General features: G+C 38.5%; 1 protein-coding gene across 1 annotated transcript in view; it reads left to right on the top strand.

The window, feature by feature from the left end:
• The window catches only part of ABRAXAS2 (abraxas 2, BRISC complex subunit), a 32,032-nt gene that overhangs the window by 10,498 nt on the left and 5,723 nt on the right, over positions 1 to 15,811 (top strand). The window contains exons 2-7 of the mRNA XM_033149447.1: positions 2,916 to 3,006; positions 3,634 to 3,670; positions 8,663 to 8,729; positions 10,448 to 10,638; positions 12,267 to 12,386; positions 13,512 to 13,596. Coding sequence (XP_033005338.1) covers positions 2,916 to 3,006; positions 3,634 to 3,670; positions 8,663 to 8,729; positions 10,448 to 10,638; positions 12,267 to 12,386; positions 13,512 to 13,596 — 591 coding nt within the window. The remainder of the gene's footprint in view (positions 1 to 2,915; positions 3,007 to 3,633; positions 3,671 to 8,662; positions 8,730 to 10,447; positions 10,639 to 12,266; positions 12,387 to 13,511; positions 13,597 to 15,811) is intronic.

Here is a 15,811-nt window from a genome sequence, read left to right as displayed (position 1 = left end):
ACTATATGAGACTTAAAAGTTCTGTGGATCTTAGCCTTGTCATACCAAAGGTATGCATGCCAACCGAACATATTATCATACCCTTCCAAGTCCAATACATCAACATTTTCTAGTTTGAACCAGTCCTTTAACCAGCAAAAGGCCGCTGCTTCGAAGTAGAGTCTTAAGTCCGGCAGGGCAAAGCCTCCTCTCTCTTTAGAGTCTGTTAAAATCTTAAACTTAATTCTTGGCTTTTTGCCCTGCCATATGAACTTTGATAAGTCCTTTTGCCATTTCTTAAAACAATCCAGTTTGTCCAAAATTGGTATGGCTTGGAATAAAAACAGCATCCTTGGTAGGACATTCATTTTTATCACGGCAATTCTTCCCATTAACGACAGTTTCAATCTTGTCCATATTTCCATGTCTTTCTTTATTTCCATCCACAGTTTTTCGTAGTTGTCCTTATACAGGTTCAAATTCTTGGTTGTGAGGTTGATACCTAGATATTTTACTGTTTTAACAAAATTGAGGCCAGTGCCTTCCTGTATTCTTTGAATTTGTTCTGCACTCATATTTTTTCCTAAAACTTTGGTTTTCTGCTTGTTTAACTTGAAACCAGCTACAAGTCCAAATTGTTCGATTATTCCCAAAGCTCTGGGGACACTGCTTTCCGGTTCTTGCAGGGATAACATCAAATCGTCTGCGAAGGCGCGTAGTTTGTATTCCTTCTCTCCCACACGAATTCCTTTTATCTGTTTGTCCTTTCGTATCATATTTAGGAGGACTTCCAGGACCGTAATGAAAAGTAAAGGGGAGATAGGGCACCCTTGTCTTGTTCCCTTTTCAACTTCAAACTCCTCCGATATCACACTGTTTACTATTACTTTAGCTCTTTGCTCTGTATAGATGGCATTAATGCCATTCAAAAATTTTTGACCAACTCCCATCCTTTCCAAATTCTTTTTCATAAATGTCCAAGAGACTTTATCAAATGCTTTCTCTGCATCAACAAACAATAGTGCCGCATCTGTATTTATGTTTCTCTCCAGTTTTTCTAAAATGTCCACAATGATTCTCGTGTTATTACTAATTTGTCTTCCTGGCAAGAAACCTGCTTGGTCTCTATGTATATAATCTTTCAACACTCTTTTCAATCTTGTAGCCAATATATTTGCAAAAATTTTGTAATCCACATTCAAAAGGGATATTGGGCGATAGTTTTTCATTTGAGTCTTATCAGTATCTGGTTTTGGAATCAGTGTGATAAAGGCTTCCTTCCACGTCTCTGGTGCCCTATCTCCTTCTAGTATCTTGTTGCATACTTCTCTTAGTGGCTGCGATAGCCAGTCTTTCAATGTCTTATAATATTTTGCTGTTAAACCGTCCGGTCCTGGAGCCTTCCCCAATTGCATGTTATTTATCGCATCTTCTATCTCCTGTGTCGTTATTGGGTGGTTGAGAGTAACTAGTTTTTCCTCTGGGACCTTTTGCAGTCCATTCTTTTCCAGAAATCGGTCAATTTCTGCTTCATCTATCTTCTCCTCCTTGTACAGTTGCTTATAAAATCTTTGAAAACACCATCTGATTTCCTCAGGTTTCTCCACGTTTTTTCCGTTTACTACCAAGGTATTGATGACATTTGCCTTTTGTCTTTTCTTCAATTGCCAAGCTAGTAATTTTCCACATTTATTAGCCGATTCAAATGTTCTTTGCTTCATCATTTTCACTTTCCATTCGATGTCCTGATTCATTATGTTGGCATATTGGGATTGCAAGTATTTAATTTCTTTTTGGATTTTGACACATCTGGGATGTCCTCTTAATTCTTTTTCCTTTTCTTTGATTGATTTCAACAATCTCTCCATCTCTGCATTTCACTTCAGTGATATTCCATTGAAGAATTTTTTGGCATTCCACTATGCATAATGAATATACAAAATCTCGATGTAATTTAAATACGCAGGAAATAAAGGGAAAACATTTAACAGTCTTTGATATAACATAGTTTATTGCATGAGGCTACTATTGAGCCATCCTGGCATTTTGATTTAGCAATCTTTCTCTTTGATGAGTGAATTTATCCCACTGCATGAATGGAAGTCTAGTCTGCTCACACATGCACAACCCTGGAATGATCCCAGCTAGAAAACGTGCCCACTTTGATTCAGAAAGAGAGCTTATTAACCCCATAGGATCCAGGGGTCTTAGTACTCTTAACATGAGTCAACAGTGTGGTGCAGCAGCAAAAAGGCTAATTCTATTCCTGGCTGCATCCACAGAAGTATGGTATCCAGACGTACCACTCTATTCTGCCCTGGTCAGACCACACTTGGAATACTGTGTGCAATTCTGGGCACCACAATTTAAGAATAATGTTGGAACATGTGCAGAGGAGGGCAATCAAGATGATCAAGGGTCTGGAACAGTTGAAGAAGTTGGGTGTGTTTAGCCTGGAATAGAGGGGACTGAGAGGAGATATGATAGCCATCTTCAGATATCTCAAGGGCTGTTACCTGGAAGAGGAAACAAGCTGGTTTTCTCCTGTTCTGGAAGGAAGGACTTGAACCATTGGCTTCAAATTATAAGAATGAGATTCTGACGAAACATCAGGGAGAACTTTCTGACAGTACAAGCTGTTCGGCAGTGGAACAGACTCTCCTTCCTTGGAGGTTTTTAAGCAGAGGTTGGATGGCCATTAGTCATGCTTTAGCTGAGATTTCGGCATTACAGGGGTTGAACTAGATGACCTTTGAGGTACCTCCTAACTGTACAATTATATTATTCTATGAGTAGAAATCTATTTGTGCAACCTTGGATTATGCCCTTAATAATTTCAGTTACATATAGTTATGAAAACTGCATGAAGATAAAACATGATGTAGTGCAATTGTAGGTTTTGTCATTAATCATAATCATTTTGTTCAATTTTATAGGAAGGATTTCTTTTGGGAGAGATAAGGCAAGAGGAGACGTTTAGTATTAGTGACTCTCAAATCAGCAACATTGAATTTCTGCAAGTTATTGGTAAGTAGCTACAGTTTAATAACTTGCACTGCAATTGAACCACATATTTATTTATTTATTTATTTATTTATTTCACTCCCATGTTTAATGCTTTGAATTATCAAAAAATGGCCAGGAATATGTGGAATTCTTTTCACTACTGCTACTTGATTTTCTACTTTCTGTGGCATATGATAAAACGCCCCAGGTGTACACTTCAGGGCTTCGGGGACAGGTGGTTAAGAAAAGAGCAGCTACTTCATGAGGCCATTTGCACCTGAGCACATGTTTTTCTAGTTCAGCAGATACACAGCTGAGTTACATATTTTTTCTTGTGCTTGAAATACAGTTCAGTTCCTAAGTGGGAAGGAAGCCACTGGATTAGAAGCTTGGCTATATGTTTGTTCCAATATCCATAGAATAGTGCCCTTTAGTTGATTATGGTACAAATAATATGACTAATGAGCAAAACACTTGTATAGGTTAATTTCATTGATATTAGAAATGTTCTATGTATGTTCAGGTAAATGGAATTGGTTATTTGCTCTTGGGTTGATGCTTGGAAAAAAACATGTGGGGTACATCTTGGTAGCTTTTCACTTGATGCAAAGTATAACTGAAACTTCCCCTGTCAATTTCTTGTTACAGATATCCATAATCATGAGCCTTGTTCCAAACTCTTTAGGTAAGTTACTTTGTCATCTTTTTCTTTTTCCTCTGTGGCAATTGTAGGTGGGCTGAATCCAGCATTAATATGAATGAGCATCCAGTCTAATTATTATTTTTTAAATCAATACCACAGGTGTTATGAATGAACATCCTTCAACTTTATAAAGAAGAAAAATAAATCCTGAATGCACTTGGGAGCTCCCATATGTCGTATATATTATTTTACATATTTGCAATGCATCACATTAAAAGTAATACCTAAATGAGTCCTTTCTTCTTATAAAGTCTCCTTTTAAAAATAATTTTTTTAAAAAAATTCAGCTCATCCTTTCAGAGACTTAGAAATATGACTAGCTTTCTAGGGATATGTGGATTTATTGTTATACCTAAAAGAATGCAGATGCCGAGTTGCCCTGTTTGTACCAAGTGATTTACAGTGGTACCTCGGGTTACATACGCTTCAGGTTACATACTCCACTAACCCAGAAATAATGCTTCAGGTTAAGAACTTTGCTTCAGGATAAGAACAGAAATCGTGCTCTGGCGGTGCAGCAGCAGCGGGAGGTCCTATTAGCTAAAGTGGTGCTTCAGGTTAAGAACAGTTTCAGGTTAAGAACAGACCTCCGGAACGAATTAGGTACATAACCAGAGGTATCACTGTAATAGGAAGTAAGTTTTTAGGTGGTTCAGTTTCTTCATTTTGTGGCTCTCCACATTCACAGAATACCATATTTTTCGCACCATAAGACGCACTAAAAAGTAAGGGAAAATCTCCGTGCATCTTATGGTGCAAAGGCTCCCTGTCAAGCCAGCTGTCCACCACCCCTTCCCTGCTCTGTGAAGCATCTCTGCCACCACGACTTGCCAAAGGGAGATGTTGCACGGGAGACTTGCAAAAGGGAAAGGTTTCGCAGGAGACTTGCAAAAGGGAAATGTTGCATGGAGCAGGGAAGGAGGGGCGCGCGGCAGCTGCCCTCCACCCCTTCCCTGCTCCGTGAAGCATCTCTGCTGCTCCCCACCGTGGCTTGCTTCTCCTCTGCTTCCCCCTGCCTCCACTGCATTCAGCGAGAAGCGGGGGACGGCGGAGGGATGCTAATGGTTCTTCCCTGCCAACCCTGTTCTCAAAAACAAGCCTGCTTTCGCAAACGGGGTTGGTGTGGAATGCGGTGGTGGGGGAGGAAGATCAGCCCGGTAGTGATGCTGTAGCGGTGCTACCAGGCTCCCCCTGCCACCTTCGCCAGTGTCTGAAGGGTGCGGGAGAGGCAGGGGGAGCCCGGTAGCATCGCTACAGCATCACTACCGGGCTCCCCTTGCCTTCGCCGCCCCCTTTGCCAGACTGGTGCCTCCGTCATCACTGCCTCCTCCACTCCCCCTCCGGCACCCCCCTCCCAGCCTTTTAGAGGAGGAAAACCAGAAAAATATTTTTTTTCTTGTTTTCCTCCTAAAATGGAGCGAAAAATATGGGTACTTTCTGCCATATTGCATTTTACAGAGTCCATGATCTGTATGTAGACAATTGATGGTGTATGTGTTAAATGTATAGCTATTGCTAATTGAGGCAGTCCCATAAAATTATTGCTTGGCATGTATTTATCCTCTACAAGATTTCCAGCCAGTTTATTTATAACACTTATTGACATGATGTTCTAATGAAGACATTTAACAAAATTTATATACCACATAATTGTAAAAATTAAAAAAATCCTGTAAGTGGTTTACGGGATTAGGGTGGCGCTGTGGGTTAAACCACAGAGCCTAGGGCTTGCTGATCAGAAGGTCGGTGGTTCAAATCCCTGCAATAGGGTGAGCTCCCGTTGTTCAGTCCCTGCTCCTGCCAACCTAGCAGTTCGAAAGCACGTCAAAGTGCAAGTAGATAAATAGGTACCGCTCCGGCAGGAAGGTAAACAGTGTTTCCGTGCGCCGCTCTGGTTCACCAGAAGCGGCTTAGTCATGCTCATAAGTCGAGGTACCACTGTATTGGAAGCAATTTTCTACGGAGCAGTGTTCATAAGAATATGTAACCACTGCTGGTAGTTCTCAGGATTTCAGGAGCTAATAAACCTACTCTTATCACCAGGTGCATTCCATTACAATCATGTACGAGCACAGTTAAAGCAACATGGCTACTTAACCAAAGCTAAATGAAGCAACCAAGATCCAGGTCCGAATTCAAACCTTCCGGATGAAGCATCCTAAACATGAAAATGAATTGAGATTCTTTTTGTCTTAATCTTTTCACAAAATCACATCTATTATTAGTGGATCTCCTGTTGATCCATAAAACTGTGAAGAGTAAATCCGTGTCAGTATGGTTTTGTGATAGAAAGTGTTCGACAAGAGGAGCTTCAACCATCGCATTCCGAATACAGGAGCGGTGTTCACTGATACATGTACCTACTGCCCGTGTAGTCGATCCAATGTATAACAGATTACAAGGACATCTGATCAAATACACTACCTCTTTTGTTTGACACGTGCTAAAGTGATTAATCGTAAATCTAAAGTTCGTTTGGTCATTGTAAATCATTTTAGTTTGCAATCCTAATGGGCAGGAGGAGCATCTACCACATTTGAAATGTCCCCTAGGTCCAGTGTATGTACCAGTCTTAGTATTGTGAATGTCAGTGTGCGCTAATAGATCCTTAAAACTGTTAGTGCGTCTAAGACTAATTCCGAATAACCAGGAATATTCCACAGGATATGCCAATGTCTCCTTATCAATTTAATGACCTTATCTGCATATGGGGAATATTCCAAAGAACCTGTGATACGGTTCGATGTATTTGTTACACTAGCCCAGGTAAGTAGAGTAGAGCGTTCTCTACCCAACGATTTAGTCTTAGCCATATTAATCACCTTCTGTGGATAACCCCTGACACGTAATGAGTCAGCCAGTTGATTAGCATTAATACAAAAATCCTCATGACATGATGAATTTCTCTTAAGTCATAAAAAAGGCCATAAGGCAAATTATTTCTCTTGCCTTTTTGGATGAAGGAGTGAATTACAATCCGTTTGCTTCCGGTTGGGGCCGGACTGCCAATTGTCCATTAAATTTAAAGACCTCCACATCTAGGAAGACACGTGACACAGTGCTATGGTGACCTGAGAAGGATAAAGATGGGTGCACAGAATTCAGCCACTCAGAAAACATAAGAATTCATGTTCATTGTCAAATAGAAAAAATAAATCTACAATAAAATAATAAAGCAGCTGCAAAGGGATTATTACTCAATATGTGTGCTTTCTTGAAAGTACCCATAAAAATGTTAGCTACTGATGGGGCTATAGGTGAGCCCATCGCCACCCCTTGAGTCTGAAAATAAAATACATCCAAAAAACGAAAATAATTTTTCTCAAACACAATCTTAGAAATACCAGCACTTCCACATAGGAAAGTTGAAAGCTGAAAGCAATAGGCAATACTGTATACAAAAACATTTGTTATAAATTCAGTTCAGATTATATAATGTTGTCAATGGAGTTTAGACTTCTTCTTTTACTTAAACATGTACAGGAATAAGAATTTGTACACAATGCACAGCATCTGATAGTGATTTATTTTAAGACAAATGCAACCTTTGACATTGTTAGTTCTGTATAAGAATAGGCTTCGTTTTGCTAAATAGTAGCACTTGTGTGAAATAAGAAACTAACATGGTTGGAATAGATCCCTATTTTACTGTGTCTTTAGTGTCCCAATACTTTAAAAAGAAAATTTCTTTATTAGACTGACTGCTGTCAATGAGTGTAATGAACTGTAAACTTCCTCTACAAAGAGGCTAAGAATTTGGCAGATAAGTCTAGGAGGAATGTCATTTTCTAATACAGGATATACTTAAGTTTCTCTTCAGATGTAGAAATTTGTGGTTTTTAGTTACTATGTACGCTCAGTTAAATGAAGGCTCCAGCTTGATACTGATATAAATATGTGATGCTCATGTTAACCTCTTTGAGATGGAGGCTAAGAAAGTTAATTGTTTGGAACTGCTTTTAGGGAGATAAAAATGCTATCTGATAATAACTGAAGGATGCATCTTCATTTCAAATACATGCCTTATAAATCTCATTATAAAATCTCTTAAAATGCAGATTTTATATGTGTTTATTCTACACACAGTGGGTGTTTTGAATGTGGATACTTGCGCATACTGGGTGTGTTTGCCTTACTTAATTGTTCCTCCTGCCTTACAGTGTTTAGTTTGAATAGAGATTATGCTCTGCTTACACAGTACATCTAATACCCACACAGATAAAAGTGGATAAGGCTTACTTGCACATAAATGTATATGCCTGGTCCACACTATACCGCTGTCTACACACAACTCCTGTGCCCATCATGTGTTGAATGGATACATAGCATGTACAGACTGACAGTGATCTACAGTGTAAGCATCTGTTTCTAACAAAAGGAAACATACATACGTACATAATTTTATTTGTATGCCGCCTTTCCATAATTCAAACTATGGTCAAGGCGGCTTACAACATGAAAAAAACATAATTACAAACATAACAAAAGTAGTCATAAACAATAAAAATACAACCAAATTAAGCAATTTCCACATAAATCATATTAAGATCTAAAATAAAGATACAAAAAATCATATCAGAAACAGCAACAATCCCACCCCCAACAGAAAAAAACCCTAAACAATATTCTAACCCAACCCAAAAAAGGATGCTTTGGTCATGAATGGTGCTTCTGCAGGTGAACTCCTGTCCTTTAGTTAAAAGTAACAAGCATGTGAGCAAGAACTAGTTGAGATAATTTTTACAAACATTAGCTGTAGGTTTGTTACCTGTGAAACCCGACATTTAATAGCAGACTTTTTCAGGGGTACATGTGTTATTTTTCATAACTGTGCCGTTTAACTACCCCATAATATTTTTGTATAAGGTTTAATCGTTTATGGATGTAGTGGATAAGCAGCCTCAGATACACCTTTACAGTATATTACATTTTATTCCACTAAACATCACTGACTTGATTTTTTTTCCCCTTAAGCTTTTATGACTATGCGGGCAAAGTCAATGAAGAGAATTTGGATCGGATTCTTAAAGATCAGAGAAAAGTAAGTCTGCACTTTATTAATTTTTTCTCTTTTTTGTCCCAAGTGTTTGTGGCCAGTCTGCATGCACATACATACCGTATGTGAAAAGGATATGTGAAAAATAAAAGAAGGGAAAGTATCCCAATGAGCATTCTCAGGCAACTGATAATGGGGAGCTCTGCCGCCTGTCTCTCCTCTGAGCCATCTCTCAATCTCTCTGAATCCTGTAGGACTGGTGAAGAAGAATTGCCTAAATGTTAACTTTTTTTGTAGTTGTTTCTCCCTTTGCTTGACTGAATTCGGTTTCATGTCAATGTTAAATAGGATGAGATGTAGGATATAACTCCAATGAATTTCCCAATACTTCTTTTAGGAAATAGGTTTTCTAGCACCACTTTTCAGTAACTTCCCATCAAAGGAGTATACCCACAGCAGAGCAGTGCCCACTACTTCTAATTCATGTGGTCAGCACTCAACAGTGGGGAAAGACTTCTTTTAGAATTGTAGCTGGTTTTTCTCTTCATGCAATTTTTTTATTGCACTCACTAGTTCACTGAGGCACTGCCATACCTTGTGTTTTGTTCTATATCTTCCTAAATTTCTTTTAAAAATGAAAGGGGGAAATTTGCCAATGACATTAAAAGGGACTTAGTGGTTCATAACAATCAGCAGGCTTACTCCCAGTTACAGCTGATAATCGGGTGGAAATTCCTCATCACTTTCATCTTTCCTGTGGCTTTCATGGAAAAAAACATTTTCCGTTCTCTTTGAAATATAGAGAGGGCTTTCTTTTAGTTTCCTTTCAAGTAAGAGCTAAATAATTGTAGGAATTATTGTGCACAGTTAAATATGCAATAACACTTTTCTATTTATTTTTCTTACTTCAGTTTTGAAGAAGGGAAATTTTGTAGTATCTTAGTATCTACAGCAGAGGTTGATAGTGACTATATTTGGCTTTGCAGACCATTTCTAGCAGCTCCCCACACCCCTCAACAATTTGGCTGCATTGATGGTGCGTTTTTAATTACTGTTTTTAAACTGGGAAAGGGAGGTATTGTATTTGAGCCCCATCAAGCTGGTGTGACCAGAGAAGTTTCAATCTCTCTGTCCAGATCAGTTGATGGTGAGAATGTAGATCTGGTGAGCAAGGGGAGTGGGCGCTCTTGAGCCCCATTGCTGCAGTAGTGTGAGCTGAGAGCTTTCATTCTCTTTACCCAGAACAACTCAAAGATGAGATTTTTCCCTCCCCTGCGGTATGAGAGAGAGAGAGAGAGAGAGTGACACACACACAGTGTCATATGGTCCTCAGAGCATTGGATAACTTTGAATGTGGCCCTCAGGCATAAAAGGGTTTGCTACAATAAGAGGTTTTACTTAAACAGTAGAAAAACATAAGGACTTGAGGGAAAAGAAGCTTTTAGGTATCATGTGATAAGCAGCATGCAAGTTAAATTGAATGTATTTCAGTAATAATATCTGCTGTCTCTGAGAGGTTTTCCTGTCACTGCAAAGTGTAATATTTCCTGAAGCATGGAATTGTTGGTAACATGAAGGGATTTGATTTTCTCTAGGTTGCAACAATGCTATCTTGTAGAATGCCCTTTATTTCTTTGATTGGAATAATTATGCTTAAGAATTCTGGCATGTTGGGACTTCATAATTAATCTATATTGGATGTACTTTTGAAATGCCATTTTCATCCTTCAGTTAATACTTCCTCAACTCAATCTTTATTGTAGAATGTTATTGGATGGTACAGATTTAGGAGAAATACCCAGCAACAAATGTCATATAGAGAACACATCATTCACAAACAGCTGACACAGATTCTTGGAGTGCCTGATCTTGTCTTCCTTCTCTTCAGTTTCATCTCAACTGCAAATAACTCAACACATGCTTTAGAATATGTTCTCTTTAGACCAAACCGAAGGTAAACAGTTCATAAGATGTGGAGGGAAACTGTTCGTCCATTTTAATGATTTTTTTAATTAAAAAAAGTCATAGTCACAGATGATGTGCAAGTTGCTTTTCCTCTGAGTGTTTCAGTTGCTTCAAGTGCTGGTGTGTATTGTAGCAGATGACATAATCCACAGACAAAATCCAGAAGTATATGCTCTTCTGTGGAAGCTGTCCTGATGTCCCCCTAATTATACAAAACTGCTGAGTAATATATCCAGAAAGGGGAGTTACAGTCAATGACCATTTTGCACAGGGGTTCTGTTCCTGGCCCCAGCATGCATCAGCAGAGCATGTATAAGCTCCCCGCATTTGCCCTTTTAGTGACTCATTTAGTGATGTTTTCAGGTCACTTCTGGGTTCAGCGCTATGCATGCATGTGCCATCGGTTAATTGGTCATTGCCTGTATATGGAAAATATAATGTAGAAATTTGTAAGAATTATTATCGGGTGGCACATTGTAGTAGTTTATTTAAAACCAACTTGAGAAGGATTCATTTTTAGAGTCTTGTTAGTTTAGTGAATGCCACTATGTCTCATAATCATAATCGTGATTATAATCATAATCATGCTGGGGCAACCCAGTTAGATAGGTGTGGTACAAATAAATTATTATTATTATTATTATTATTATTATTATTATTATTTTACTGAAAACTGTATTCTCAATATATCTGCTAGTAAAATATTCTGCTGTCTCTTTGTTAAAAATATGTTGTGGCCCACAAGAGAAACTAGAAACTAAAATATTTGAGAGTCATGAAAATGACCCAAACACAAATTGGCTTTCTATAGCTGATCTGGTTGTACTTGCATGTAGGACTGCAAACTTTAATTAATTGAGCAATCATCTAAAACTGTAGCTGATAATTAGTAGGAAACAGCTTTAATATTGTGTTTCACCTATTTGCTTCTAGTGGTGGTGGGTAATAACCTCTTTCTTATATAGCCATCATTAACATTTTCCAGCAGTGAGTTAGTTATATTTTAAAGTTTGGTGAACAAAAGCTAGGTTGCATTCCTTTAATGTTCTGGTTTGCATGTACTGCAAGCTATGGCTTACTGCGTATAAGCAAGCATGAGTGCTGCATTTCTCCCCTGGTCTTGGTATACTACTAGGAGCAAGCGGCAAGCTGTAGCCTAGGGTCTTTACTTACTGCTCATGGTTTGTTCGAGTGTTAGCACTTAAGATCATAACTAGCATGTTAAAGTAAAAAAAAGGTAAAGGTAATGGACCCCTGACAGTTAAGTCCAGTCACAGATGACTCTGGGGTTGCGGCGCTCATCTCGCTTTACAGGCCAAGGGAGCCTGCATTTGTCCACAGACAGTTTTTCTGGGTCATGTGGCCAGCATGACTAAGCCGCTTCTGGCGCAATGTAACACCAAAACCAGAGCAGCGCACAGAAACACCGTTTACCTTCCTGCTGGAGCGGTACCTATTTATCTACTTGCACTTTTGGCGTGCTTTCAAACTGCTAGGTTGGATTTCCTTCTTAATTGTAGGTTTTTAGGCTCTCCTGGGTGATTATTATGACTGGAATCTCTGGTAGGGAAATAACATTACAGAACGTAACCTCATATTTCTAAACTTTTTCTGCAGGTATAATCAAAGAGTGTCACTTACTATTCCTAATCTAGGCAACACAAGCCAACAGGAATACAAGGTCTCTTCAGTGCCAAATACTTCCCAAAATTATACCAAAGTTATTAAGGAGCATGGGTGAGCATTGTTTTAACATGTAACAAATGCCTTTTGTGTGCCTAGAAATACAGTGGTACCTCTGGTTACGTACTTCATTCGTTCCGGAGGTCCGTTCTTAACCTGAAACTGTTCTTAACCTGAAGCACCACTTTAGCTAATGGGACCTCCCACTGCCACTGCACCGCCAGAGCACGATTTCTGTTCTTATCCTGAAGCAAAGTTCTTAACCTGAAGCGTTATTTCTGGGTTAGTGGAGTATGTAACCTGAAGCGTATGTAACCCGAGGTACCACTGTAAATGCATGTGATCGCTAACTTAGTCACACTTGCAGTGGATCCATTTATTTCAGTTATCATGACTCTGTTAGATATCACCAGGAGCAGATCTAGAATATTCTTGATTATCTGATTCTGGTTAATGACTGCTGTTTTTTAAACTGTACAGAGAAGCAGAAAAATAAGTCAAAAACTTTATTTGGGATAAAGCAGATTATCAAGAAAAGCAACGTTAATGTGACCAAGGTTAACTGTAGAAGATCTCCATGTGTAGGACTTTTATTGGCTTAAATGAGGCTCCTTGTTGGCTTTTAGTTTGTTATAGTTTGTTTTTTGTGTTTGTTTGTTTTGTGTGCAATAAATATTTGATCTATTTACTTTGTGGAATAAATGTTTCTCTTGTGTTAATATAACATCAGGTTGTGGAAAAATAACTTTGGATTGTATCCAATGGTGCCTTTTTACTTGGTGGAAGGCTCTTTGATCTAGTTTCCATCAGTGGAACAGGGAAGGAGGCAATTCTTGCCAATTTCCCACTCCTGCAAAACCTCACCCCCTGGCCAATTTGCTTGGATTGGGGACCCTTTGGAGCAACATGTGCAGTGGCACACAGAACTGCAGGGGGGAATGGAATTGACAAAAATTGCCTCCCTTATTTTTCTGCAAATCGAAACCTCTGCTCAAAGAGCTTTTTGTCAGTCCAGGGTGCATCATAGATGCTATCCTTTGGTTTTCAGAGAGCTTCAGCAGTCCAGGCCTTGCTTCCTGGAGTGTGTCTCCAAAAGGTAAACCCTTTTGAAGGGTAAAAGGCATCTTGGAAAAGCAGGATTTGCCCGTTTCTAACTCATTATTTCTGATGTATTTTTAGTACTGCTTTTTTTGATAAAGACGGTGTGATGAAGGACATCAGGGCTATATATCAGGTTTATAATGCACTTCAAGAAAAAGCACAGGTAACTCTTCTTTAATGTTCTGTATTTATTGTGACAACTTTCTGTTTACTAATGCAGAGCTACAGTAAAACTTTCATTTTGAATTTAAATGTTTCACAAACAACTTACCTTGTGAATAGTTAAGCTATATTAAGTCAAATCAGCTAATTAAAATATTTAGTTAATAATGCTTAATAGAACAGAAATTTCTAGCGTAAGAATTGTAGGTAATAATTGTCTATTACAAGTTTTCCCTGCTTTAAGACTGAAAGTAGCTGTCAAGAAGATAGGCCAAATTGTCCTATGTCCAGATCTCACTTTAGGATATGCATGGACAAAATGCTGAATCTTTGCGGCTGGACTTGATTGCAAAATTGAGGCCCTACTGTATAATGCATTAAGGCTGTGTGTGTGTGTGTGTGTTAAATATTTGATAAGGGATCTTTAAAGAATACTGTAGCATTTAAAATTAGAAGAAAATGGAAATCCCTCTTTGCTCCAGTCCTTCCTTTTCTGTGATTCAGACCCTACTGCCTATTATCTGGTCTTTTCAAGGTCTGGATGCCATTGTGCCAAAAGTTTAATTAAGGCCATAACTGCATGTTTACACTTAAGTAGCTGCTCCAATTATGTGCCTGAAACCTAGTTTATGGCATTACCGGTGGTAAAGTAAGCATCCGTAATTACTCCTGCTATGCGTGAAGTTGCCATCTCCCTTTTATTCTTGAATCCTGTGGGTTGATTTGAAACTGCATCATTACTGCCACTTCTTTATTGTTCAGATTCATAACATACATGTCTGTTAGTTTAGTTTAATATATTTATATATTGTTTTGAGGAGTCCCAGAACGATTTACAGTAATAGAATATATAATATGAAATACACAAGATGTTCAATAAAACAAAATAGATATATAAAACTAAAAGTGTTCAACTGGTAGATAGGTTTTATAGATTGAGGTGGAACTACATGAAGGCACCCACTAGTTAATTCCTAAGAAGAAAGCTGCCCAAGCTTAAATTCTGCCTACCTTATCTCAGTTGTATAGAGGCTTGTTAGGTTTCTCAGCAGTGATGGAAGGGCTGTTTTCACATGCTCAGAGGCACACTTCTATTTTCTATATATATTATCCATGCTGTGATCATTAACATCCGTACAAACATTAATACCCTTAGTGGTTCTCTTAAATAGTGCATCTCTATGTTTTATTCTTTTTTTTTTTTTAAAGGCATTTGACGTTAAGTAATTGCAGTTATCATGCAAGTGTGTTGAACCTCTGTCTGAAGCAAAAATGAAGTAAATGCTTGCTTTACAGAAATCAACCTTTTCAATACTATATTTGTAGGGATGTGACTTTCCTTGCTTTATGATGGTGCCCAAGTGACTTAAAGAAGCCTGCCTATGCATGCTTTGTGGGCTTACACTATTTTCTGTTACGTTTAAAGCTGCTAGTCTGTGAACTTTGACTTAGGCTTTCCCCCAATATTAAGTCCTCACACATTCTTTCTCACTCGTAGCTCTTTGAAAGAGAAAAAACAGATCCATGTGAAATGCCATGACATCTTCAGATGAAGGGTGGTATACAAATTTAATAAATAATATCTCACCTAACTTTTACATTTCTAAGTTCTAAAGAACAGTCAGGCGTATAAAAAGCCTCTTCCCAATATATTCCCCACCTGGCAAGTATTCACTAGATACATTGTAATTATGGTATAAATGGATTTTTATTAAACTATTTCTTCAGCAGGCTGCTCATCTCAACTTATTAGCTGCAGTGCAAATAAACTTTGCATGGCACCAGGTAGAGTGGCCATTCTCTTGCATTCCTTCAAATAACTACTTGAATTTTCTGGTTTGCCAAAGCTGGTGTCAGCATTAGTGGCTTGGGACTACTCTTACAGTTTTTGTAGTGCTACATCCCAGGCTGTGAGTGGACCTGCCCTTATTATTACATGACCCTCATGCAGTTTTGCTGCAGTGCATAAAATTGGTTTGCATTACTGTTCTCAGATACCAGTAAGTAATGGTGGAGAGGTGGTAACATACAGCATTATCTGTTTTCAGCAAGGGTTTATGTGCTGTTGCTTGGCCATCAGCACACTTAGCATTGGCCGTGTATGAAGCCAAAATCTGGCTGCTAAGAGTGCAATTACTTCCATCTTCTTGGGAGTAAACACCAAAGAACATACAGCACAGTCCTAACCATGTCTACTCAGAAATAAGTTTTTAAAA

This window comes from Lacerta agilis, chromosome 5 (assembly GCF_009819535.1).
Source record: "Lacerta agilis isolate rLacAgi1 chromosome 5, rLacAgi1.pri, whole genome shotgun sequence".
Lineage (NCBI taxonomy): Eukaryota > Metazoa > Chordata > Lepidosauria > Squamata > Lacertidae > Lacerta > Lacerta agilis.
Note: the sequence above shows the minus strand (reverse complement) of the source record. Positions and strands in the feature narration are given on the sequence as shown.